This window comes from Muscardinus avellanarius, assembly GCF_963383645.1.
Source record: "Muscardinus avellanarius genome assembly, chromosome: 18".
Lineage (NCBI taxonomy): Eukaryota > Metazoa > Chordata > Mammalia > Rodentia > Gliridae > Muscardinus > Muscardinus avellanarius.
The window spans coordinates 36,419,848-36,447,381 of record NC_137804.1 but is presented as its reverse complement, the minus strand read 5'-3'; the positions used below and the strand labels follow the sequence as shown (position 1 = coordinate 36,447,381).

At 42.7% G+C, this 27,534-nt stretch overlaps 1 protein-coding gene across 16 annotated transcripts in view; it reads left to right on the top strand.

Annotated features, from left to right (window-relative positions):
- Positions 1 to 27,534, top strand: part of CADPS (calcium dependent secretion activator) — a gene marked incomplete at both ends in the record, with an annotated part of 501,631 nt that overhangs the window by 403,193 nt on the left and 70,904 nt on the right. For 11 of the 16 annotated variants that reach the window (XM_080714885.1, XM_080714884.1, XM_080714896.1 and 8 more), the window contains 5 exons: positions 4,554 to 4,700; positions 8,039 to 8,194; positions 13,764 to 13,911; positions 23,847 to 23,921; positions 24,815 to 24,898. In XM_080714885.1, the coding sequence (XP_080571011.1) occupies positions 4,554 to 4,700; positions 8,039 to 8,194; positions 13,764 to 13,911; positions 23,847 to 23,921; positions 24,815 to 24,898 (610 nt within the window). The remainder of the gene's footprint in view (positions 1 to 4,553; positions 4,701 to 8,038; positions 8,195 to 13,763; positions 13,912 to 23,846; positions 23,922 to 24,814; positions 24,899 to 27,534) is intronic. The other 5 variants (XM_080714889.1, XM_080714888.1, XM_080714887.1 and 2 more) reach the window with 1 other exon arrangement.

Here is a 27,534-nt window from a genome sequence, read left to right as displayed (position 1 = left end):
ACTGAGCACCCACGTTTCTGAAGATCCGCCTTCAGTTGACCTTTCTAAGAGACAGTGAGATCTTTTATAAAACAAGATCTTTGAGCCAGGCACAGTGGTGCACACATGGGTGGAGGGCAGTGGATGTCCTGAAGGACATGGCTTGGAGAGGGAAATTCCAAAAGGGTGGGGTGCTGAGAAGGAGCATGCAGAATCAACAGTGGACGCTTGGCTTGGCCCGCACAGGCATTAAAGGGTGATGGAAACCTCGGAGGGATGTCTAGGAGCTTCTAAAGCCCCATGGAACTTGGGGCTTCATTCTGTAGTTGACGTATTCTCAGTGGGAACGCTACAGCCCCCAGCTGGTAAAAGTTTGGCACTTGGGGTTGTAAATATCTTGGTATTGGTAAATATGTACGGTATTAAATTTTTGTGCAGAAGGAAGTTGGTGGAGTATTGATGAATAAAAGGTTGAGATATTCTGCTCTAGAAGCCTAGAAGATATCAGAGAGTGCCTGTACTACAGACAGGGATTAGACCTATAATCAAAGTGAGAGATACTGTAGTGTTTTGGCCACCATGAGAAGACAAGATATTCTACAGGTACCACACACTGAAGGGCTCATAAGAGGAGAACGTGTTCTGTATCTAAACTCTGCCATCCATCGTCTGAAGCAGAATCTTGTACAGAAGACACACTGCTAATATACCTTCTGTATAGAAACATCTTGATCAAAATTAATTCTAGAAAGTCACGGATGATGCCACCTCTAGCCCTTGCCATTAGTAAAAATGATGGTACACACAACACACACACACACACACACATGCACACACACACACACACACACACACACACACACACACACATCTGTACCATTCACTCACATGAGAGAGTATAGGAGAATATTTTTAATCCACTGCTCCAGAAGAGGGGAGCTAAACAAAAGCTATCCTTTTTCAGCAGAGTCCTCTTTCAGAATGAGTCTGATTTTTAACATGTATCAGTTGTTAAGGACTGTGATTCACACTTCTTGTACTATCCAGAGACATACGATTATACGTCTCATGGAAAAGCATTACTAACTGGTTCTTAGGTCATTGCTACAGGACTCTCCTTCAGAACAGAATTCATTACAGCCCTCAGCAGCCCCTTCTGAGTCTGGTCATCAGAACTGAGCACTATTAGATATTTCTCCCCATTTCTGCTAATGTTTATTAGTGAAATATTATGCTTGGACTTTGCCTCTTTGTTATTAGTCTGCTTTTAATAGACAAATGAAATATTAGTAACATTACTCATTCGTTATATTATTTTGCTAAAAGCAGAACTATTAAGCATGTTTTACCAATTTAAAAGTAGACCATTTTAATATGATTCGTGAAAGAAATGTTTCTATATGAGCCCAGTGCAGTAATGCAGCCAAAGTGTCATATTTTACAAATACAATATGCTCTGATTAATATGAGTATTTTTTATTTTTGTGTGCAAAATGAAACTCGCTTCTAATTTGTGTACCCACCATCCGCTAATATGTTTAAATTAAGTTGCTTTGCATACATTCGTATCTTATTCATTCCTAGCTACTTTTAATTTGCTCAGAATTGACATTTTAACTTTCCAGGTTGCCATCTCTAGGATCTCCTAATTCCTTGATCATTATTCAGTGTGTGTATCATTTAATGATCACATTTGCTTATCTAGGCTTACACGTGTCTCAGTGGAAATCGCTAACGGATTTGTTACATGGCAGTGTTTAAGACCGAGAACCACCAGGGACCTAACTCAAAGGCAGATTCCTCAGTTAAACAGAGACACGTGGAAGGAAAGCAGCCATTTTTTTTTTCTCCTACTTAATAGTCAGACTTAGCTCACCTTCTCTGACTCTCCCTCCACCCTTTCATCCCAAGTAGCATTGTTTAATTGGCTTCCCCAGAATGTGAAATAGAAGAGAGAAACCGAGGGGTGGGGGGTACCTGTTTCTCTTAAAGATAAGGATAAGGTTGGCAATTGCAAATTCTAGGTTTTTCACTACAGCCAAGACTCTACTGCCATTGTGAAAGAGGACCTTGTTTCTAGGGGGAAACAGGCATCCAAGCCATCTATGACGTCCAGAATTTCTGACTGAGCAGGAGACTTGCCTCGCTGAGCAAGCCCAGAGGCAGCCCCAGCCCCCAGGAGCCCTCTTAGGCAAATGCAGCTTGCCCAGGACAGAGCTGCTTTGGCAAACTGTGCTTTTCTCCTACGAGATACAAAGAAGAGAACCTCAACTCCTTTGCCAAAGAGCCGTCAACTCCACTTAAACAGGAAGGTTTTTCTCAAGATGCGGAGTTAGGCTGGGCCCTTCCGTGCCAGTGACTTGCCTGAACGGAAAGCCGCACAGCGCCGCTACCAGACGCGCAGCAGCAGCTCCCGCCATGGCACGAGGCGCAGGCCCTCCCTCCGAGGGCTTGCAGCCGGCTGGGGCTAAGGCTTTTATTTGATTTTTCTGTCTTTACTCTTGAATCCATTTATCCCTGTGCCATCACATCAGCTGATCAGTCTTTGTTCAGACATAAAAAGCTGATGAAAGGTGACATTGTTCATTTTGTTCAATTTTAATGAATTTTAATTTTTTTTTAGAGAAAAATACACAGCTTGATTCATTCTCCTCCACCAAACACACTCATGTAACAGTCACTCGTGTTAAGAAAGAAAATATCCTCGTCCTCCCCAACTGCCTTTCTGGCTCTGTCTCACTTCCAAAGGCAACGACCATGACAGGAAGTCACATTTTAAATCTACTTTGGGGCCAGGAGTTCTACATAAGACCTGAATTCAGGATTCCTTTTTTCTCTTAGGTGTCTGTTTTTGTGTACCACATTTTCTTCATTTTACTTGGTCTTATTTTTATCGGGAGAGGTTGCATTTTCCATGACTGGTCTATGAAGTTCCTCAAAGCTGATCTTTCTGGCTAGTATGTCTCCATTTCTCCCATCAACTCTGACAGCCCATTGCACACACTCACTCCTGACACGAGAAGTAGCGGCTGGAGCTGGGCGTGCTCATAATCCTAATGCTTAAGAGGCCGAGACAGAAGAACTGCAGGGTCGGTGATAGCCTTAACAACATAGGGAGACCCTCAGTAACCTAAGAAGACCCTGTTTCAAAATAAAACGAACAGAGCCGGGCGTGGTGGCGCACGCTTGTAATCCCCGCACTTGAGAGGCTGAGACAGGAGGATCGCACAGGTTCGAAGCCAGCCTCAGCTACTTAGTGAGGCTCTCAGCAACTTAGTGAGACCCTGTTTCCAAATAGAACACAAAATAGGTCTGAGAGTATAGCCAGGAGGTAGAAAGCCCCTGGATTCCACTCCAAATACTACAATAAATAAATAAATAAACCAAAAGAGCTGAGGGTTTACCCCCTAGGCTCGATCCCCAGTGCAAGAAAAGAGTTGTAGCATTTGGAGAAAATCCAGTTTCGTTGTGTGTACGTATGTTCACACACCATCATGTGTATGTTCAGGTGGGTGAGCTCTCAGTTCCTTCTTATGTCTAATATGTGACTGGAGAAACGTGCCTTTGCTGACAATAATTTCGAAAGGAAACTAAGATGGGTGGGCCCCATGGCACGGGCCTGTCTCCCAGTACTCAGGAGGCTGAGACTGGTAAATGACAGGCTTGAGGCCAGCCTCCGCAATGTAGTGAGACCTTGTTTCAAAGTAAACAAAAAGGACTGGGGATGTAACTTGGAGATAAAATACTTCTAAGTTCAATCCCCAGTACCAAAAAAAGAAAAAAAACCTAAGAAAGTTAAAGTGTTCCATCATTTCTTTTAAGAAATGTATCGTTTGATTTTTGATTGACACATGCTATTTGTGTATGTGTGTATGTATATATATAAATATATGTATAAGATACTGTGTGATATTTTGATTCTTGCATATATTAGGTAGTGATGAACTTAGAATAATTAGCATCTATCACCTTAGACTTTGATATTCCTTTCTGGTGGGTACATGCAACTCCTCTCTTCTATTTGGAGAGACATAATACGTTATTGTTAATTATGTTGACCCCCACTGTACCACGGAACAGCAGGACTTATTCCTCCTATCATACTTTGTACCAGCCAGTCCTCCTCTTACCCAGCCCCTCTCCCTCTCCCTCCTCCACCATCTTTGTGAATCCCAACAACATGACAGCAGCCCCAGCCCTGGGATTCCGAAAATTCCATGAACTTCCAAGTTCTTAGTGGGACACAGTTCTAGACACCATGGGCAGTGACCTTGGAAACCCAAGGCCCCTCCCAAGGACATGTAATGAGGTGATCATGGCGTGGGGTGCTGCAGGAGTGTCCACCCTTTCGAGTCGCTCTGTTGGTTAATTTTTTCCCATTAACGTTTGTCATTTCTCTGCGTACCAGCCACATCACAGCTCCCGTCCGTAAGCGCTTTCTGAAGTGTGCCGCTTGAGTTTTCGCTGTTGTCTGGCTGTGGACTTAGCTGTTATTTACGACTGTTGTGTGCTGCTCTGCCGCATCCGCATTGTCACTGTGATGGTATTTTTCTTTCTGTCTGTTTCTTCCACAGGAGTTTAACCAGTAACCTACCCAATGTGAATCTACCCAATGTGAACCTTCCCAAAGTACCAAATCTACCAGTTAACATCCCTCTAGGCATCCCACAAATGCCTACTTTTTCGGCACCGTCATGGATGGCTGCTATATATGACGCTGAGTGTGTATTCAGTTTGCATTAGATCTAATTTAAATTTAAGTGATCTTGGCATGGATATGTATTGTTTATTTCTATGCATCCTATATAACAGAGATGGAGATGGATAATTAGACATATTTTGCTGATCATGCAGAGACAATATTGTTTATTTCTGGCATGCATCATGTTTGTAAGACGTTTGCTATATATACAGCACTAACAATTTCTCTTACGCCCACTGAACACTTCGGGACTGTTTCACTTCCTGCATTCTTTTGCAAAAGGATTCATTCCTCTCCTCCCCCCCTCTTTTTTTTTCATGCAGGTGACATGACTTTGGAGTTAGTCATCCTAAAATAGTGCAAGAAACCTATTTGATGGGCTGGTCAGTCATCTCTGGCCTGATCCAAGCCTAAGAAGGAAGCATACACCTAGAAGCTATTTTTGTTTTGTTTTTATTTTTTTTAATAATAACAATTCCTAGAGGCTGTTTAAGCCCTTAAAAAGTATATTTCTGGTATCGACAAATGACAGGATATAGTAACAGTATGTACAGGCTAATTGAAAATTTCTGAAATAGATCATGCCCTAGAAATGTAAATTTAACAAAAAGATACTTTCCAAGATCAAAACACAGTACAGATCTTTAAGATCTGGGTAGTAGCAAGATCTCTAAATTTGAGAGCACAAGAATCAGACAACAGATAATTAAATTTTTGGTGGCCACATCATCCGTGGACTGAGCAGAGGCTTGCTTTTGCCTTTATCCCTGCACATGTCAAGGTGGCACAAGGTTTTCCTGGATTCTGGGTTACTTGTCACCAGCCACCATGTTGAGGGTGGAGTCAAGTACCCATTTCTTCGCACTTAGGGAGCAAACCCGCTTCCAATTTTTTTCCTTAGCAAGAACATCCAGCACCCCTAAATTCTACCTCAGGGAAATTAAATTAGAACCATGTGCGTGATTTAATAAGTGAAATAAGGTTGAGCAACTCTATACCATCCTTTGATCCTTTTCTTCGACCACAGCTAATTATAGGCCAGATAAGCTTTTTCACGAAAGAATAAATTGGCACATTTTCAAAGGAAAGTGTTATTATCAAAGGAATAAAAAATGATCTGAAACCGTCAGTGATGTTTTGAAATCTCAAAATCACGTTCAAGATGGCCTTCCACATTTTTATTTTTGCAGAATCTAGGTAGAGATCAGGACACTAAAAGGACTTCTTGCTTGGCTACCTCAAAGCCACCGCATATTCTTTAAAGCCTACAGTTGCTCACGAGTTCATGATGAAATCACACAATGTGTCCAGTTCTCTTTTAAAAAGACAAAATCTCCAAAAGAAAAATCTATACCTAAAGAAAATTCTTCTAAGAAAAACACATATTCATGCTAAGATGACTCTCTTAGAAGTGAGATTAGGTAGTATCTGTTTACAATTTTAAAAATAGCTATCTGAAAGCTTCTCCTACCTTCTTCTGTGCATGCTCTGTGACACTGTTTTTGAAAAGATATGAATCAAGACATTGTAATAGAGCAGATAATGGTCTCTGTTCAATTAATTAAGGCACGAGTGGGAACACATTTTGCTAACTGCTCAGCAATCAAAATAATCTTGGTGCTATTGCCTTAACATTAACAGTTTATCTTAAAAATAAAAAGAAAATATTCTTTTCCTCATGTCAAAACTTAATAATAAGCTCTTCAAAGAAAAAAAATCCTACAAGAATTTTCTGAAACTCTGAAAGCAGATGGGTGTCAAAATGTTGTTGTAATAAATACCAATTATTGCATTCATATGTACTTAATGATTTAAAACATAAACCATGCAGTTCCAAAACGGGGCTTAGACTAGACAAAGTTGGGGTTTCTTTTCTTTTCCCGAGCATAGGTCAGGGGAGGGGGAAGGCTGAGCCTCCCCAGAGAGACGAGCGTTCCCCTCCCTTTGAACATGGCCACGGCAGCATCGCAAGAGAAGGTGTGGATTCTCCGTCGCCCACCAGGAAGTGCCTGATTCCATATCTTTTCATGATTCCAGTTTCCTCCTTTGCCACCATTCATTTTAAGGACGTGTTTCCATGTTACCTGCTCCTCCGTGTCAGATACATCCACGTACTGACCCCAGACTGGTCTGTCCTGACGACATTGCCCCGTTGGTCCAGGCCGTAGGCTCCCTCGCGGCATGTTGGGAGCTTGCCCCCCGCCCCGCAGTAGCTGTGTATGCATTTATGCAATAGCTATATTCCTCTCTGAAGCATTAATTCAATGCAGCTGGCATCTGTCACAATAGAAACACCCACTGTCATCTGTTTCTATAGACGATGTCAGAACAAGCAGTGATGCATGGTGTGTTGGACCTTTTATAAACTACCGTGTTAGCATTAGTGGTATGCGAGGAAAGGGTGGGGGGCGGCCACCCCTCAGACCTCCAAATGGGATGGTTACGAAAGAGAAAGCCAGCAGAGAAGGGCAGGACGGTGAGAGGTGCGGCGTCTCCTGCGCACAGGATGCGCGCCGCGGATGCCCCAGGTAAAAGTCTCTTAGCTGTCATTGTACAGAAAGGAACCGAATCCCATTTCCCCCACCTGCTGGGGGACCGGGTGACACGGCGCCCCAGGAAGAGCTCAGGATTTGAGCCCTGACGCACTGAATGCAGATACCCCTGGTCCACTCACCTCCCCGGCCCCAACCCCTCATCCTGGGGCCACCTATGCATTGGACTGACCTAGAAAAATTGGGGGGGGGAAATGGCCAAACCAAACAAGAATCTTGGATTCAAGGTGTCCAGGTGCCTTCGTCTTGGTCCGAGTCGCCCCGGTTTCTGTCCAGCTCTCCAAGAGAGAACGCAGGTCCTCGCTCACCACTTTGTTAGCACTGTCCTTTGGAAACTGAAAGTCTTGTGCAATCTCCAAGAGGCCCTCCACTCCGGAGGGGAGCTGGGAAATGCATGAAAGCCTCAAGTTTAATAACTGCATGTTGTCATGTAGTTATTATCCGTGGAAACTGACTACTCCCTCCGGTCCGTGGCCTTCATCTGAATCATCACATGTGTTAATGTGGTTATTAAAGGAAGGCTGATTTTTACCATACACCCTTCTCCTAGTTGTGATGGAACCACCCCTTCTGCAGATTTCTGTTTGGTGTGGAATAACTGGCCCGGTGAGGCCGACTAGGTCCTGTATGGTAAAACTCAAAATCTGCCGGTGGAGATTGCCCCCACCTCCACCGCCAACACACGTCGTTGTGTATGTGGAAGCCGCTGTTTGCCTTAAGCCTCTGGCCCTGTTGTCTCTGTGTTCGTTTCTTCCGAGCTCAAGGCCACCAGGTGACTCTTACTCTCTATTTTTTATCCTGCCAGTAATGGATCTGGCACCTCTGAAGACCTGTTCTGGAAGCTCGATGCCCTTCAGACCTTCATCCGGGACCTGCACTGGCCTGAGGAGGAATTTGGGAAGCACCTGGAGCAGCGGCTGAAGCTGATGGCAAGTGACATGATTGAGTCCTGTGTCAAAAGGTGAGCATGAGCGGCTGGACGAGCTGGCGCACCGTCCCCACTTTCCCAGGCTCCAGAGCGACGCTGCTCTTTGCTGGGTATGACGCTGGGATTTTTGGAGAGAGCGATGGTTTGTTAAAGTTAACCACCCAAGTTTATCTTTGGATCACCCTCCCCTATCTGTCTCAAACCCAGAATAATTTGTCTGCCTTTTTTTTTTTTTTTTTTTGTACTGAGGATTGAACCAATTCTACCTTCAAGCCACACCCCAGTCCTTTTTACTTCTTTATTTTGAAACAGGTTTCATGACATTGCTGGGGGTCTCACTAAGTTGCTAAGGGGCACTTTGAACCTTTGATCCTCGTCTTGGCCTTTCAAGTACTGGGATGGCAGACTTTCTCCGTTGCACCTGGCTATGGCTGCCAATTTTTTGATGGCAAAGGAAAAAGTCCCGTGTTCATTCTCGTTCGTCTCTGTATTTCTGATATCTAGCAGTGTCTGGCACAAAATAGTTCCCTAATAAACATTTGTGAAATGTGTGTGCATGTGTGAGTGGGTGGACAAACAGGAGAAAACAAAAGAAAAGAACATACATTGTAGAGCCAGCGTTTTGGGTACAGGTAGCAGGAATCCACTGATGTTCCAGGAAAGCGGGGAAGGTCTCCACAGTGTCGCTCATGGTCCAAGAAAACTGAGTACCTGCAACGTGACAACTACTGTCTCCCCCAGCGTCTGTCCAGGAGTCAGCAAGGGGCCCGAGGCATCGAGCATTCAGCTAGTCACTGCTTGTGAGAAGAGGGCAGGACTTGGGCCGCTGCCCTGGAGTTCCCAAGCAGTGTGTGCTGAGAACAGGAGAGGTCAGGGTGCAGCCATTCATCAAAAACTGCTTGAGCTCCTCCCACAGGCCAGGCACAGGGCCAAGTTCTTGGCATTGAATGTAGAACGAGCTCACCTCCCCTTCCCGCTGGAGAACCCGGGACTGGGTATCAAATACAGACTTGAATTCCAGTGATTTTACTTCATCCTCATCATCCCTGTCTACCTCCAGGCACAAGTCCAAGTTCCTTTTCTAGTTCATAACTGGGCCATTATTTTATTTCATTCAAGGAAAAAAAAATCTCCAGATGTGGCGGTGTTGTGTGGTTTGATGGAACAGTTGTGGGTGATGGGGGCTGGGTTTGTTTGGAAGTGCTTGGAATTTAGAATTTTATGCCTCAGAAAAAAGAAAAGAGAGTAGCATAAAAACTGGAAAGCAAAAAAGACAAAAGAAGAACAAGACCACAGGTAGGTGACCATGTTGGCAGAGATTGGGGAAGGAACTGCGTGCCGTGGAGCATCTGGCAGAAGCTTGGTGCTCATTCTAGAAGAGCAAAGTCCTGGTGACCCTTGCTACTGGGCTTGGCTCTCTTCTCACTCTTAGAACCAAGGACAGGCCTATTTCTAAAGCCCATGGTGAAAGTGTTTCCTTAGGGTTCTGAATTCCACCATCTCCTACATAACCTATATCTGTTTTAGGAAAATCAGTGGGGTTTTTTGATGGCCAAACCATTCCACCAATATTTTTTTTGTGGTGGTGGTGGCACTAAGGATTGAACCCAAGAGTATTCTACCTCTGAGCTGCACCCCTGGCCCTATTTTATTTTTTTATTTTGAAACGGGGTCTAAGTTATGGAAGACTTCACTAAGTTGTTGAGACTGGCTGCAAACCTGGGATCCTCCTATCTCATTCAGCCTCCTAAATCCTGGGATTATAGGGATGCCCCACCACATCAGCTCCACCATTCTTGTTTTCAGGACAGTTCTTTGAGGCCTGCGAGGACTTAGAGGCATCAGAGTCAAGACTTACCAGCCCCTGATATATGTATACAACTCTAAGCAAAGACAAGGCGGCGCTCACTGAGAAGCCAGTCTTGTGAGTAGGAAGTACGAAAGGGAAGATATGAGGATACAGAGGGCAGGAGAGCCTGGTTTTACCCCTGACCACTGTAATCATCCTCATGGTTCAGACACCTAGAGAGGGTGAGCTAGCTGCTCGGAGGCAGGGAGTGAGCCTGGTTCACCCAGCAACCTCACACTTTGGCACCCAGCAGCATGCTCAGGCTACTGTAGCAAAAAGCCTTTTACTGACAGAAGTTGGTCCTCTGCACAGGTGTGGCTGGCCTTGGACTCTTGAATTCCCTAATGTCCCTTTCTGTTTCTTTTATTTTCCCTTCCTCCTTTTTCTCTTGTTTTTTTCCTCCTCCTCCTCCTCCTTCTCTTCTTCCTCCTCCTCTTCCTCCTTCTCCTCCTCCTCCTCCTCCTCCTCCTCCTCCTCCTCCTCCTCCTTCTTTTCCTTTCATGCTGGGAATAGAACTCAGGGGCATTCTACTTCTGAAGTATACCCCTATCTTATTTTTTTACTTTTTATTTGGCACAGGGTCTCACTAAGTTGCTGAAGATGGCCTCAAGCCTGGGATCCTCTTGTCTCTGCCTCCCAACTACTGGAGTTACAGGTTTGAATTGGCTCACCTGACTCCTAATGGTCCTTTCAGTTAAAGCATAAAACCAGACGAGCAAAAGTGGGTGGGAATATCATCCCTTGAACTCCAGCTTCAGAAGAGGACCTAGAGATGCTCTTAGAGGTTTATGTTTTCTTTTTTCTCAATGTTGAGGATTAAACCCAGAGACATTAAAGCTCCAAGCCACACTCCCAGTTATTTTCCATTTCTTTCTTTGTTTTGAAACAGGGTCTTACTAAGTTGCTGAGGCTGGTCTTGAACCTGTGAACCTCCTGTTTGGGATTACAGGCATGCACCACCACACCTGGCTGCTCTTTGATATTTTTTATTTGTTTGGGAAGGAGGTAGTCGAGAGTGGTCTTTTCTTCCTTTCTTTCTTCCTTTTTCTTTCTTTCTGTACTAGGGGTTGAACTCAGGGGCATTCTACCTCTGAGCTATACCTCAAGCCCTATTTTATTTTACTTTATTTTATTTACAGGATTTAACTAAGTTGCTGAGAGCCTTGCTAAATTGCTCAGGCTGACCTCAAAGCCTGCAGTCATCCTTTCTCAACCTCCCAAGTACTGGGATTACAGATATGCACCACACCACCAGATTTGAGGACAGCCTCAGCAAGTAGTGAGATTTTCATCAACCTAGGGAGACTGTTTCAAAATAAAAATTAAAAACAAGACGGTCTCCCTAGGTTGATGAAAGTCTCACTACTTACTGAGGCTGTCCTCAAATCTGCAGTCTTCCAATCTCAACCTCCCAAGTACTGGAATTAAAGGTGTGCACCACCATACCCAGCTTCTTAGATCTTTCAGTACATAAAATCTACATCAGAAGAACCTGGAATCACTGTTTTCCTCCTCGGGACAGAATAAACCACCTTGCTCTAGGAAAACATAATAAGAACACTGTTTCCTAGAAATTAAACACATAATGCCAAAACAGAAAGTCAGTAAGGCCCTCTTTACGGCTAGGTTTCCAAGAAATTTCATTCATCCACTTGATGAACTTTTACAGAGACGCTGGTCTAGTCTCTGGCAAATGCCTACTAAGCACAAAACCAGGCACTGACTTTGCCCTGGAGGAGGGTTAGCCCTGCTAAGTGAACCCTGCATGCCTGGCTTTGGGTCCCATAGAGCCCTGCCGGCATGTTAATTTTTCAGTCCGCTCCCTCTTCTCACAGCCCGTGCTCCAAGGGCTATGCACAGTTCTCCTGTGAAAACAGAAGACAGTTACTTCATCGGAAGGGAGCGAGTTAGCATTTCCATTTCTCAAATTGGGCCGGAACTGGCACGCAAGCCTCGAAGATCAGTACAGGGGCCTGTCCAACTCCATCCCCACCGGGCCTCCTTTTCACAGAGCTAGAAGATGATGTATTTTCAGCAGAGCTTAAAATGATCATCATGATTAGAAAGCTACTTCAGTGCACTGAGTCTTTAGAAGCCAAGATACATTTATCTTTAACATGATCATATAATCTATAGGGGTGTTGTGAGGGTTTGGATTTTTTTAAGTGTTTTTTTTTTTTTTTCTTAAGAACTGGGCTTCCAACCTTAGAAATTATACTTGGCTTTCCAGAATGCACCCAGGGTATGTTAGCAAGCTGGCATCCTTTCCTGAGCTAACTAGCTGTGTGGTCCTCCTATGCACTGATAGGAAACTGCTATGAACTCCTTTTAAAGAAAGCAGCGCTTTCCTGGGGCTGTGTGAGCTCTGCCCGGAACCTGGCACTATACAGAGCTGAAAAGCTGCGTTAAATAAAAGGGCTTTAGTAAGGCCACTTACTAGCCAGGTGCTTTTCTTTAAGGACATGAGACCCAATTCTTTGAAGCCTTTTAAAATAGAGCTCGGACTCTTTATATGGCTGATATCAAGGATTAGATCTCACACCTACAATATCAACAGGCCACGTTGGCCTAGGGTTTTCCTGAGTGGTTCACAGATTGCAGGCATCATGATTTGACCTGTGTCAGAATTATGTGTCGGGTGTGGTAGCACTTATAATCCTAGTACTTGGGAGCCTGAAACAGTGCAGGTTCGTGACGAGTCTCAGGAACTCAGTGAGGCCCTCTATAATTTAGTGAGACCCATTTCAAAATAATAAATAAATAGGGCAGGGAGTGTAGCCTGGAGGTAGAATAACACTGGGTTCAATCCCTGGTACAAAAAAAAAAGAATATGGCCATTAAAATTCCACCATGACACCATTATTGAATTGCATATTATGTATACTTTATATGCTAGCATATATAATCTAGTTGCATATTAAATATATTATATTTTAATTATAAAAGTAACATGTTCTTATTTTACTTTCTAAGTATTGAACTCAGGGGCATTTTCCCTCCAAGATACACCCTATCCTTTATCTTTTATATTAAAACAGAATCTCATGAAGTTGTTGAGAGTATCGCTAGGTTACTAAGGCTGGCCTGGAACCTGCGATCCTCCTTGAAAAAATAAGACATTCAATTTGAAAAGCAAAAAATAGCGAAAGTCCCCTCATACTACACCTTCTAATCTCACTCCCCAAAGATAGCCATTTTTAGTAGCTTGATATCTTTTCATGATTCTTTAACAATCAATAATGATTTCCTTCTTTACAGCAATGCAGTGAGTGTGCTGGATTTTTTTTTCCCTTTCAATCTCTTTCAAAACCAGAAAGAAAAAGGATTTTTTTTCTATGAGGTTTTGAAGATTAAAAACCGCATTTTTGTGTTTTGCTTTTTTAATGAAGTAATTCAAGATAGGCAGTTACCAATGTGAGAGAACTTACATATGCTCTAATGCTGTAATTGGGGTTTTGTGGATTCATTCATTCTTCTGCAATTAGGATTCTCCATAGCACGAAAACTACGGACAGAAATACGCTGAGCTACAGGTGTTCTGTGTGCCGCAGAGAAGAAAGGGTGTGTGTGGTTGTCTCTGATAGGCCTTCCTCAGATGGGGAAGTCATTTAAAAGAGACATCATGTGAAGTCATTGTCACTTGAAACTGATTACAGCCTTTCATTTTCTTTTTCACTGACCTCTCAGAAAAAATCTCCTCCACCTGCTGCCATCTGAACACTGAACTGGTCTTTTCCTACTTTGTTTTAATAGAACCCGGATTGCATTTGAAGTTAAGCTGCAAAAAACCAGTCGATCAACAGATTTTCGAGTCCCACAGTCAATATGCACCATGTTTAATGTTATGGTTGATGCCAGAGCTCAATCAACAAAACTTTGCAGCATGGAAATGGGCCAAGAGGTAAAAAAAAAAAAAAAAAAAAACAGATTTTTTTTTCTTCTCTCTTTCTCTCCATTGATCATGTAGAAGAAAACTTTATATGTTCTTCCCATCGACCTGAGTCTGCTGGTTTCAGAAACACACCCTTAACATTTGTAGATGAAGCCATGGAGAGTGTACGGGATCTGTCAAGTAGATTTCTAAGACATGTGCTGATGAGAGTGCCAGCTACTTGGAAACGATTCTTGGCTGGGGTTGGTTGGTCGGAAGGTTTCTTTAAGCTAAATGATGTTTGATGACCTTATTTATTAGGCCGGTACCTCTGACAGATCTGTGTTTGCCCGAATGCCAGTCATTTTCACATTCGAAGTGCATTTTATCACTTGAAACATCTGGACAGCAGGAGAGTTCTTTCTTCCAATACGTAACTTTGAGGATGTATAATGTTAGATCATCCTACCAATCCCAAGCCAGCAGGTTCTGAATGTCCCCAAAATTGCAGCCTTTCAATTTTCTACAGATTGGATTGACTGTGAATCTTCCCTGACCAAAAGTTGAGTCCTTTGCTAAGTTTCCAGTTCCAAAGCGGTATTTAAAATGTAAGAGAGAAAGAAACAGTAACTTGGGCTTGATTAAAGACTATCATGATCATTTTTCTCTGATGGCCTGAAGCCAGCTAGATATTCATATACCAATTTAGAATTAATTCAGAAGCATTTCTGGCAACTCTGTGTTGTTGCCAATTGGCATAAATTGTTCCTAAATCAGATCTTTCAATACCAGCCTTCTTCCATGCTCAGATTTTTTTTTTACTAAATTATATTTGCTCCTTATTCGCTATTTATTTTCTCTCTCGGTACCTTCCATTTTTAAATGTGGGTTGGTGGTATTCTCTTCCTGGCAAGATCTTCTCCAACCTTGTTTCCTCCACAAGTGTGCTTCCTCAGCCCCCGGCTAACTCCTGTTCCCGGCTAATTTTCCTGTCAAGCCTTTCTCGAGGACTAGGTCCTAGGCACTAGAGGCAGAGGCAGGGGCCCTTTGGGTCTGTTTGTTTGTTTGTTTGTGGGGTTTTGCAGTACTGGGGATGGAACCCAGAGGCATTTGACCTCTGAGCTACACCCCTGCCCTATTTTTTATTCTTTATTTTATTTTATTTTACTTTATTGGTGGTACTGGGATTCCTGGAAGTCCTTCTACCTCTGGGTTACACTCCCAGACCTATTTTTTATATATTTTTATTTGGAAACAGGGTCTCTTAAGCCAGCACAGCTAGCTTCAAACCTGCGCGATCCTCCTGTCTCCGCCTCCCAAGCGCGGGGATTACAAGCTACAAGCGTGCTCCACCACGCCCGGCTTTTTATTCTTTATTTTGAAACGGGGTCTCAATAAGTTGCAGAGGGCCTCCTCCGGTCTTAGCCTCCTGAATGCTGGGATTACAAGTGTGCACCACCACGCCCAGCTGGGTTTTTGTTTTTGTTGCTGCTGCTGTTAACCTAATATTTTTATATGTGCAATTAAACCAATAATAGACACTTCTTAAAAGAAGAAATTCAGATGACCAATAAGTATATGAAAAAAAATGTTCAACATCACTAACGATAAGGGAGATGCAAGTCAAAACTACACTGAGAGCCAGGTATGGTGGTGCACGCTTGTAATTCCAGTACTTTGGAGGCTGAAATAGGAGGGTCACAGGTTTGTGGCCAGCCTCAGCCATGTAGCAAGAACTTGTTTCCAAAATAAAAAAATAAAACAAAATAAAATAGGGCTGGGGTATATCTCAGAGGTAGAATACCCCTAGGTTCAACCCCCACTACCACAAAAAGATACATAATGAAGATTAAAACATATAAGCCAGGAGCCTGGTGGCGCACACTTGTAATCACACCATTTGGGAGGCTGAGACAGGAGGATCGTGGTTTGCGGACAGCCTCAACTACTTAGTGAGGCCCTCTGCAACTCAGTGAGACCTGTTTTAAAATAAAGAATAAAAAATAGGGCTGAGGTGCCACTCGGGGAGAATGCCCCTAGTACTGAGATAGAGAGATAGAGATAGAGATAGAGAGAGAGATAGAGAGAGAGATAGAGAGAGAGAGAGAGAGAGAGAGAGAGAGAATAAATTCTGGTGAAGATATGGAGAAATAAGGACTCTTATACACTGTTGGTAGGATTGTAAATTAGCACATTCACCACTATGGAGGTTCTTCGGAAGACTGGGAATGGAACCATCGTGTGACCCAGCTATGCCAGTCCTTGGTATCTTTCCAGAATTAGTGCCGTAACACTCTAGTGACACCTGCATATAGCAGCGCCACTCACAGTAGCCAAATTATGGAACAAACCTAGGTGTCCATCAACAGATGAACATATGAAAATGTGATATACACCCACAATGGAGTTTCATTCAGCCATAAAGAACAGAATTATACCATTTGCAGAAAAATGCATGAAACCGGAAAACACGCTCAGTGAGATCAGCCAGGGTCAGAAAATCAAGGGTTGTATGTTTTGTTTCATATTTGGGAGCTACAAAGAAAATAGGAATCAAGAGGGACTTGGGAAAAACGAGAGGAGGGACCAGAAGAATAGTGGAAGGGGTTTGGGGAGTGAGGTGGAAAGTGTTCATTGAGGAAGGAAACAGCTCAAATACCATCCTGTCCCTCCATAAAGCTGTCGCTGCCAAGCTCACTAACATGTATGGGGAGAGAGGAGAGGGAAGGGGGAGGGTGGCGTGTGAAGGGCAACACACCAAGCGCCGTGTGCATGTGTGTGTCGCCGTGGACCTCACCGTCGTGTGGAATTACAATGCACCGGTGACATCTATTGCTTTACAAGGCAGGGCCCCTTGCTTCTGTTCCCAGCTCCTCTTGGCTGCATGTGAATGGCCTGGAGCAGTGCTTCTCAAACTCCACTGTGCACCACGTTCAACCAGAGAGCTCCTTAAGTTTGCGATGGCTGATTTCCACCCCGGGTGTTTCCGGTAGGTCTGGGGTGTACTGTAAGGATTCACATTCCAGCTAAGTGTCCTGGTGATGATGCCGCTGCTGACGGTTCCAGAGACCACACTTTGAGAACCACCGGTCTTGGGGCTCAGCGTGCACCAGTGAGCTAAAGAGAAGGCTTAGGATAGCCCCTTGGGGAAGGCCTGAGTCAGGTGTCCAGACACCTGGATCGTGTTGCAAACTGAAGTTGGACAAGTTGTTCCACTTCCTTGGGCCTCAGTTTCCTTACCAGTCAAATCATAGCACTTTTCTAGTTTTAGCCAGCCTGTTTGGGCTACAATATTGGTTCTTCCAACCTAATGGAGCATAAGCAATGAATCTAAGAACAGAGCCAGTCCAGATGATGGGGCAGAACCTTCTATGCCAGCTACCTACCCACCCCGAGCTTTCCTAGGGGCACTGTACAATTATGTAGGCCTCACAGAGTCCTCCTTCAAAACCCTGTTTTGGGAGATCTCTAAAATCCACCCAAGACCCCTCTAGCTTAGACATCCTAGAATGCTATTTCTCCTAAATTTATCCTATTGGAACTATTGTTGTGTCTTTTTATTTCATTGACATATAATTCAGATATGCATAAAATTCTCCCTTTTAAAGTATATAATTCAATAGTGTTCACACCAAATTCACCCTCTTAAAGTATGTAATTCATGTGTGTATTCATTTGTGTTCACCAAAATGAGGCATCCATTATCACAGTCAATTCTGGAACATTTTCATCATTCTAGAAAGAAGCCAAGCACCTGCTAAAAGCCACTTTACCTCCTCCCTCCCCAGACTTAGGTAATCACCAGTCTATTTTCTGCAGATTTGCCTTAAGGAATTTCTATTTCATGTAAATTGAATCATATAATATGTGGCTTTGTGTGCCTGGCTTCTTCACATAGCATAATGATTTTGAGGTTTATCCTGTCGTATCATGAATTGGTCCTTTCTGTTTATGGCTGAATAATGCTCCATTGTATGGATATACCATATTTGTTTCTCTCTATATCAGTTGATAGACATTTGAGTTATTCCTACTTTACCACAAATAATTTTGCTGTGAAGATTCATGTGCAAGTGCTCATGTGGACTTTGTTTTCAGCTCTTTTGGATACATACCTAGAAAGAGAATTGTTAGGTCACAGGGTCAATCTATATTTAATTTTTTGAGCAACTGCCAAATTATTTTCCAAAGTGGCTATATGCTGGGTGTGTTAGTGCACGCATATAATCCCAGTACTTAAGAGGCTGAGATAGGAGGATTGCAGGTTCTCAGCCAGCCTCAGCTAATTCATGAGGTTCTCTGCAACTTAGTGAGACTGTGTTTCAAAAATAAAGAGTGAAAAATAGGGCTGGGGGTGTAGCTCAGAGGTAGAATGCCCCTGGGTTCAATCTTTGGTATGGCAAAAAAAAAAAAAAAAGTGTCTGCACCATTTTACATTCTCACCAAAAAATATATGAGAAATCCAGTTTTTTCCTATCTTCTCCAATACTTATCATGTTTTTTGTAATAGCCATGCTGGTGTGCACCAAACACTGTCTCTTGTTCTTTTTATTTACCGTGATTATTTGCAGTTTTTTCACAATGCTTATTGGGTATTTGTATATTTTCTTTGAAGAAATGTCTCTTCAGATCCTTTGCCTAGTTTCTAAACTGGGTTATCTGTATTTTATTGTGGCTCTATAGAGGTTCTTTAAATATTCTGAATGTAGACTATTATATACATGGTTTACAATTATTTTCTTCCATTCTGTGGATTATCTTTTTTTACTTTCTTCATGGTATCCTTTGGAGAAAAAAAAAATTTTTTTAAGTTTGATGAAGTCCAATATGTTTATTTTTCCCCAGAGCTTCTTGAACTGACATTTACCTGTTACATAAGGATGGCACTGGTCCAGGATGGGGAAGAGTAGCTACGTAAACAGGCCTCCCTTTCCCCTCAGGGCTTGACAGTCCCTCCCCAGGCTGACTTAACTATAGCCCTGTTTAAGAGCTCCCATGTTTCTGGCCAGATGGCTCAACAAATCTTCCAATTAAGCCAAGTTACTTTCACTTAACTGTTTCACTTTTGAGTATGGGGGTTCAGGGAACATAGTACAAATGGGGTTTATTCAAACTCCACTGAGAACCTACTGAAAATAATGAAGCCATTTTTCAGGAAAGCAATACTTACACAAAGTGTTACTGTACAATTCAGATCCTGGTTGCAGATCTATGATTTGTATTGTAATTGGCCCTTTCTCTCATCGTTACCACCAATCACTTCTGTGCGAAAGTAGCATGACCTTGGCTTCACCTTAGAATCTGGTTTTTCGAAAAAGCAAATTGTCTAATCATTTGATTATATATACTATGAACTCTCATCTTAGCTACCAAACGGTGTGACCTTGAGCAAGTAATCTACTCTTGTACTCTACTGCTACCATCTGTCAAAAGGAAGATATGGCATGCTATAAAGGGCCCTAGGAAAGGACACGGGTTTTTAAAATTGAAGATACAATCACCCAATTTTTGGATGTGATATTAAGAAGTCATCTTGGAACTATTCAAATAATAACGTGTCGAGCCTCAACAGTGGTGCCTCTTTCTTTCTGGACATGGTTCTATTAGATAAGGTAGAAAGGATCACATGTATTTTCCTCATACAATTCAACTTTTTTTTTTGTGGTACTGGGGCTCCTGAAAGCCCTTCTACCTTAGGGCTACACTCCCAGACCTATTTTATATATTTTTTAAATTTGGAAACAGGGTCTCTTAAGCCAGAGCAGCTGGCTCTGAACCTGTGTGATCCTCCTGTCTCCGCCTCCCAAGCGCGGGGATTACAAGCGTGCGCCACCACGCCCGGCCAGTTCAACATTTTTTAATAAATAAAGTTTGTACACATTTCTTATTTTTTCCCCTAAATAACACACAAATCCCCAGACAAATAGTACACAAACCCTTGCTAAATAATTTTAGTAAGTGTCCATCCAGTATTGTATTCTAATTTATGATTTCTATCCTAAGATTATGACTTTTCTCATCTTGTCAGATGGGGCTATTCATCTCCAAAGCAAAACTGGTTTATTAAAATGGGATTGACCAGGGATGACTGAAAACATCCTAAAATTGGGATAAGAATAAATGAAAGTCCCATATCCATGTTTTTAATGTAATTTTCATCTTGCAAGTTTCAGATATTAAGCCTGTATTATAGTTTCCAGTACCAGCCACCACCAGAATTCTACCTCCCTCAACCAGTTTTAGGCTAGACACTGGCAAGGTGATGTAATCTCCAATTTTAAGATCACTTCCTGGATTCCATCACTGAGCTACTGTCTCCTCTAAAGGCAGCTGTTGAGACATTTGTTAGCCATACTTTTCCATCTTAAATATTTATTTTTTCATTAAAATTTGTGAAGTACCAATAGAGAGGAAATTGTGTATTAAATAGTTTCTCACTTGGTCTAGTGTGTTTTCATCTTGTTTCCAAGGTCAGATGGTCTTAACAGAAAGACAACATACACACAATCTGTTCCATGACAAGGCAAAATGTGCAGCTCAGGAAGTCAAGTGCAGTGTTTTTCACGTAGCAATTGGGAATTCGCAGCCACTTAGCCCATCAGAAGCAAAAGGGAACTCCCTAGACTTCCCATTCCATCGAAAATTAATATCCCCTTCATAGCTACCACTATGCCCTAAGGTCTCCAGACAACATGTGTGGGTATATGTCTAGTGAGCCCAAGAAGACCAGCAGAAAGAACTGGGAAGATGAGGGAAATCCTTCTTTGTACCCAACTACTAGGGTACAGATAGAATTGGGTAGTCAATCAGACTGCAGGGGTTTTATGAGAATATAATCTCAAAGAGGGTGGTAACTAGAAGATGCCCCACTGGGATATGGATCCTTTTGTTGTGGCTTCACATCTGTAGGACAATATATGCCCCCTGGAAGAGCAGAGTGAAGGCAGGTGCTCAATATTGCTCCGGAAAAACAGGTCACTCGAACGAACATGTGTCGTGTATCCAGACAATCTGGTAAAAGGGATTTATGTATTCTGAAACGACTTGAATAGAGACAGAAGCCGTGTTGACATTTACCCCCTTTGCTATAGACTAGCAGAATAATTAATAGTCTACTATCTTCCCCAACACAGGTTTTATTTTAATCAAGGCATAATTTACCTATAACAAAGCATCTAGATTTTAGGTGTATTTGGAAACAGCTGTATGTAAACCCAGGTAACCACCATGTTGAGCAATTAGTCGTGGCGATAATGAAGTAGTGAGCCTGCCAGGTAGCACTTCAAGGTTTCTAAGCCATATCTCCGTGTGTTGTTGGGTTACTTGGCTAAGTCAATGTGGCTTTTACATCTGCAGCAGTGATAACTGCATCTCCATTGCAGAGATGAGAAAAGAGGCCCACAGTGAGTGCCATGTTCAAGTTTCCCCTGGAAATAAGGGGCAGGCTAATCCTATCAGGATGATTTATATGCAGAAAATAAAAATAAATGTTCACAGGGAAAGAAGAGTGGAGATCATAATGTTTGTAAGGAGTAAAAGGGAGAGATAGAAGTCCCTGGAGAGTCATAGGGCCAAGTTTCATGTGGAAAATCAAAAGTAGGAAAAGCTCCATTGACTGTCATGACGCCATAAGCCAGTCTCCACCTGCCTCCATGTGAAAGGGCCTGAAGGGCCCGATGCGCTCTCTTGGTGAAACAGTGATACCGCCAACTTTCACACCGAGACGCTTTCTCCTGTCTGTATTCACCACTTCAGCCAAGTTTTTCAAGAGAGTCTTTATTTCTACTCTCGGTGAGGCCCTCTTTGCTTAGTCAGAAGCCCCCTTGATTAACATTTTATATTGTATAATTTTGCACACAGCTACCTCTTCTGGCATAGGTTAATCCCATAATGAATTTAATAAATGTGACTCATTTATAGAAATCCAAAGAAAACCTAGTGGAGTGAGGCCGACACCTGAGGAGGGAAAGTAAGGGTGTGTGTGATTCTGGATCTGTTCTCAAGACCTAAAAGTGAACTCGGAGCCCTGTCAATAAACCTGAATTCTTTTGCCCTGACATCTTTCTTTGTGTTTCTAGCACAGAATTCAGCAGATAATTTTTTATATATTTAGCTTCAGGTTTATGCCATGGACAAGTAAATCCTTTCTTAAATCTAGCAATATAGCCAACATCAGTTGTGATTCATCAGGATTGTGCAACTTGGGTCGTTTGCTTTTTTTTTCCCCCTCTAATCATCTAAAACGAGGGGGAGGATGACTAAGAAACAAAATTCTCTCTCACTTTCTCTGATCTTATCAACTACTTGATGAACTTGGACAAATAATAATGTTTAAATTGCTGTTATAATTGACAGAATGTTTTTACATGAGAACCCCACTAGATCTTCAAAAGAGACCTGTGGGTCTCAGAGTCTGACTACCAGAAAAGGACTTGGATGCTGGGTTTTTAATTATAATAATAGAACAGACCAGCTGAGAATCTTACTTCTTAAGTATTATTTTACTCTTGATTGACTAGCACATATTTATTGGGGTGCAAAGTGATATTTTGATACGTGTACATATTGTATAATGATAAAATCAGAGTTTTAATATATCCATTGCCTTTAAGCATGTGAGCGAAAGTGAGATTGAGATTCAAAAATCATTTACTCCAGCTATTTTGAAACCTATAAGGAAAATCTTTAAACAGAGTTTTCTCATTCCTTTTCTAAATTAGTACTTCATACTATCTTGCCTCTCTTTTTGGTCCTGAGTCCTGGAATTATCAGTATCAGTTTCGCTTTGGTTTTTACTGATATGGAAGCAGAGCTAGATTTTCGTAGGTGATAGGACTTCTCAACTTAGTACTAGGACTTTAGCCAGGTCTTTCAATTGCAGGTGAAGCTCCCATCTCTTTGCTCACTTTGAATGATTCTGACCACCAGCTATCAGAATTTTAAACCACATTCCTATTGCTTATGTCTGTATGTTTTCATAGTTTTTGGATTTGTTTAATTTTTTTTATTTTCTCATGTGTCTTTCTGTCCTAATTTTTATTTGCACTGTTCCTTTTTTTTTTCTGTTCCTAATTAATCATCCTTCTGAAAGTTTGCTAAAGAGTGGGTAAGTGCATTTTCCTTTCCAAATAACAATGTTTCTCATTGTTGTTTTTTTGTTAAGGAAATAAAGAATAATTCAAATGGATACTAAAATGTACTAATAAATGTCAAGGAGCTGGCATATAATATTTTGTGTTGAAATCACTTTTCCTTTCTCCCTGGCATTTACAGCAGATTTTTGTTTGCGTGGGGGTTTGTTTTCACATTCCTATTTAAATTTAATCGACAGCCACAGTTACAGAAATTGGAAAAAAAAAAAAAAAAAAACTTAGCTGCTGTCTCGGTAGTGGCTCTGAGCCTGAGTCTGCTTCTCCATGAATGGAGAAAAAGAGGAGCCTGAGATCAAACTCAGACACTTTGCTTTGACACCAAGGTCACACCTGTAGATGTAACTGGGGAGGTCTGAGGCATGAGCCCAGAGTGCCTGAGGTTTTACAATCATTTTTGCAAAATCACTCGGCGTCTTGGTCTGGTTCACTTTGGAAGAATCCAGCTATATCAGCCACATGCACCCCGAGTTTCACAATGATCATCTTTTTGTTGTATGTTATTTTGGTTTGTAAAACCCAAATCAGCACACTCCTAGGCCATCAAATGTGCGTATATGTCTACACACATCAAAAGCACCCAAAGCCTTGGGTAAGGAATGATACGCCTGGCCATTGTTTTTGTAAAGAGCTTCAGATCTCTCTCCATCAAAAACCTGGAGCCAGAATCTTACAGATGCTTCTAGGACTATAGAAGTGAGCGGGGTCTGCAGGCCAAGCTTTATTTTTAATTTGTGCAGCATTAAAAATTAAGGAAGGATGCGGTGCCCTTGCTCCCGCAAACTATACTAATACTTGTTTTTCTCTGTTCTTCAGCATCAGTACCACTCAAAAATAGATGAACTAATTGAAGAAACCGTTAAGGAAATGATAACACTCTTGGTTGCAAAGGTAACCTTCAGCGCCAGATGAAATGCTTTCTACAAACGATGCTTTATTATTTCTGCATTTCCATTAAAATGTGACAGGTTAAAAAGTTGAACCGGGTCTTTGCATCTCTCAGAAAACAAGATTGTACATCACCCAGCCGCAGCTCCGAATGGTTTTCTGATGATGGGGAGCCGTGTGAAGAGAAATCGATGAAATGGCATATGTTAACTTAATAAGAATTTGTCCCCAAACGTTGCGCTGGGTTATGCAGGAAATGTTTGTTTTGTTTTTCAGCACTGACAAAGTTAGATTTTTTTTTTAAATACAGAAAGTTAAGCAGTAATAAGGAATTCTGCCATCATGAAAACCCCTTTTTCCTCTAGTTTTACATGCAGCGAGAGTCATAATAAAACATAAAAGTCAGATAAAGCTATTTCAGTCACCTCATGAATTATAGAATTTTAACTAAGTAATGCTGAATGGGAAGACATTTATATTTGCCAGTGCTAAACTTCTGTTTCCCCCAAATTACTGATAAAATACAAATAAAAATAGATTGGATTAAATGTAGTGCTAATATGTAACGTAAAGATTGCTTTGCGCAGTTTGGGATTTTTTGAAAAGTGCATTTAATATTATCGCATGCTATATGCAACGCAATAATATTTTGTCACTTTGCACTTCTGTAACCCTCTCTATTTGCAATCACATAATAATGAAGAGAAAGCCGGATAAGTCAAATATTTGTGTGTAAAGGCAGCCTCTTCCTTTCTCCGAAGGTGGGAATCATGTAATAGAGTCAGAAATGAGCAGAGAGCCTGTCCTGGTCTCTCTGGGGCTGGCAACTGTGGCTATTTACCGTGAACAGTTAGAGTTTGAAATAATATTTTTTTTCTTTTTTGCTGCTTTGCTAGTTCATTACTATTTTGGAAGGCGTGCTGGCAAAATTATCCAGATACGATGAAGGGACGTTGTTTTCTTCTTTTCTGTCCTTTACAGTAAGTAAAGAGCTTCTTACTTTCCGAGGTTGGGGTTTGGGGTTTTGGTTTGCTATGGAGAGTGTGTGTGTGTGTGTGTGTATGTGTGTGTGTGTGTGTGTGTGTGTGTTGATAGCAGTCAATTGTTAATATCTAAAATTAACACTACGAGAATCAGCAGAATATTTCAGGAGGGCAGCATCGTTTCCATGAGAGCAGGTAATCTAGCATTGTTTTTGTTTAATTGTGAATGTATGATGTGTGTATGGGTGTACACACACACACACACACACACACACACTCCTCTATGTGTGTACATCCAAACGGTTGCCTTAGCCACCTCAGCCAATCGCTTAGTGAACTTGTAAATGAGGAAAATTAATTTTAGCGATGGCATCTCAGAGACCTGCGGGTCACAGGGAGCGGCATGTAGGTTCCGTGCGGTCCTTCCCGTGCCACGTACATTTGTCATCACTGACTCTGTCGTCCACATGTGTAACCTCAGCGATTTTCCGGAGAAGGCAGCATTCCGGGCGGGGATGCGTACGTGCATAGCCACAGCCTGCGGGAACCGGGCTCTGATCCCCGCAGACTGCATGTGCTTGCCGGCCTGCTGTGGCCCCTCCTGGTGGATTCACTCACTTCCACCTGCCCAGGATTGGGAACCATTTGCATTTCCAACTTTGGGGTGTTTTTATAAACATTGAGAAGCTCTGGCTCTGTGCCAGAATTGAGCAAAGGTGAAGGCGAATGGAAAAGCCAGCCTATTTCCAGTAGATCGGAAATCACTGGAGGGGTCGCTGCAAGCGAGCTGCTTTGGAACCCCGTTCTCCTACCTTCCTGGAGCCAGGCAGGCAGCGGAGCCGCCAGTGTCCCTGACACACTTTCCAAAGCAGGATTCTTGCTGGCTCTGCAGTGTTTTCTTTTGACAGTGTGATTGGAAAACTTTCAGCTCAGGGCTCATTGTCTGTGGATCTTTAACACAGTCTCGCTGTATGAAGAATTCCCCAGACGGGTACTAAAGGCCAAGACAAGGCCCAGTGCATGGTGGTGGGTAGATTCCATCCTCTCTGGAATCCAACAGAACTGAGTTCAAATTCTATTACCAGTAGAAACCAGAAACCAGCCATTGGTCTTGCCCAGGTGTCTCACTGTCTCTGAGCCTCCGTCTTCTTATCTGTTATTGAGTGAGGAGTGGGTAACTTCTTGCACAATGAGATATCATGAGATGATAAAGTAGGCAAGAGAGCGTAGCATAGTCCTAGCTCATAAGAGGACTAGCTCAATAACTGGCAAGATGCAAATATTGCCAAGCACGGTGGCACGCCTGTAATACCAGTACTTGGGGAGCTGGACAGGAGGATCACAGGTTCAAGATTAGCCTCAGCTTAGCGAGACTCAGAAACCTAGCAAGACCCTGTTTCAAAATAAAAATAAAATTAAAAAGGGCTGGGGAGATAGGTAGGAAGTAGGATACTTTTGGGTTCAACTCCTAGTACCACCACACACCAAAAAAAAAGAGATTCAAATATCAATGCACACAACTTCTTTTCAGATATACCCTACCAACCCATCCTTTATCTTCCTGGGAATAAAGGAAATGTGGGAAAAAGGCCTTTACTATAGTTTCTAGATAGCATCCACACGTCTGTGCTCCTAGTTTTCCTTGGTGTACAGCCCTGACCTTCCCAGGAAGAAGGATTAACCCAATCCCAGAAGTGTGGTAGCCTCAGTCCTTGGAGTTTATTGGTGAAGGTGAGTAGAAAGGGGATAGTGATGACAGGAATTCTGTCCAGTTTCACTTTGCAGAATCACCTCTAATGTATCAAGCTGAAAGGAAACCTGTTCAACCTACTTTTTTGACAAACAAAGAAACTAATACCCAGAGAAGGGAACTGTTTCAGCTGAGGTCACAGAGCAATGGACACGGGGTGGGGGGGGGGCAAAGTATCCTGCCAGCTCCCCCCCACCACTGAGCGGCTTCCTGGAGAGGGAGAGTGGGATTCAGCTGGCAGTTGCCTGGCACTAGAAGGCAGATGGGCAAATGAGTGGGGAAGATTCACCAAGCAGGATTTAGGGCACATGAGTGGGAAATATTAGACAATGTTTTGTTCCTCAGTGCATTGTGGAAATGGTGAAAAGGGACAGAAGTAAATGCAACACTTCTGGAAAATATCACCCGGCACCACAGAAGAAAGTACTTTCTTGGAGTCTTCATTTTGACCAACTGTATTGACTGCATTGGCCTCAAACCCTTAAAAACAAGGACCTCTCGCTGTCTACCAAGGGCCCCACCCTAATTGCTGACTTACTCAGAGGGCTGGGAGGTGACCCAGTGACAGCCAGATCAAGAACAAAGGACCCAGGAGAGTTAGATACAGACCCCAGCATGGCCTGGGCAGAGGTTTCCAAGCTAGAGTTCCCATCTTCTCAGCTCCCTCTCGGAGACATTTTGCAGCCTCCCCCGGCACCCAGCAGAGGCTCAGCAATGCAGAATGCTCGAGAACACTGGGGCGGGCGCCTGTTGCTGGGCCTGTAACTTCCCTTCTTAGTGACACTTCTCCCACTCACTTGGCCACCCAAGGCCCAAAGCACCCACTTCTCATTTGCAGCCTGTGTTCACGTCTCCTGCCAGTATCCAGCATTAGAGGAGGCGC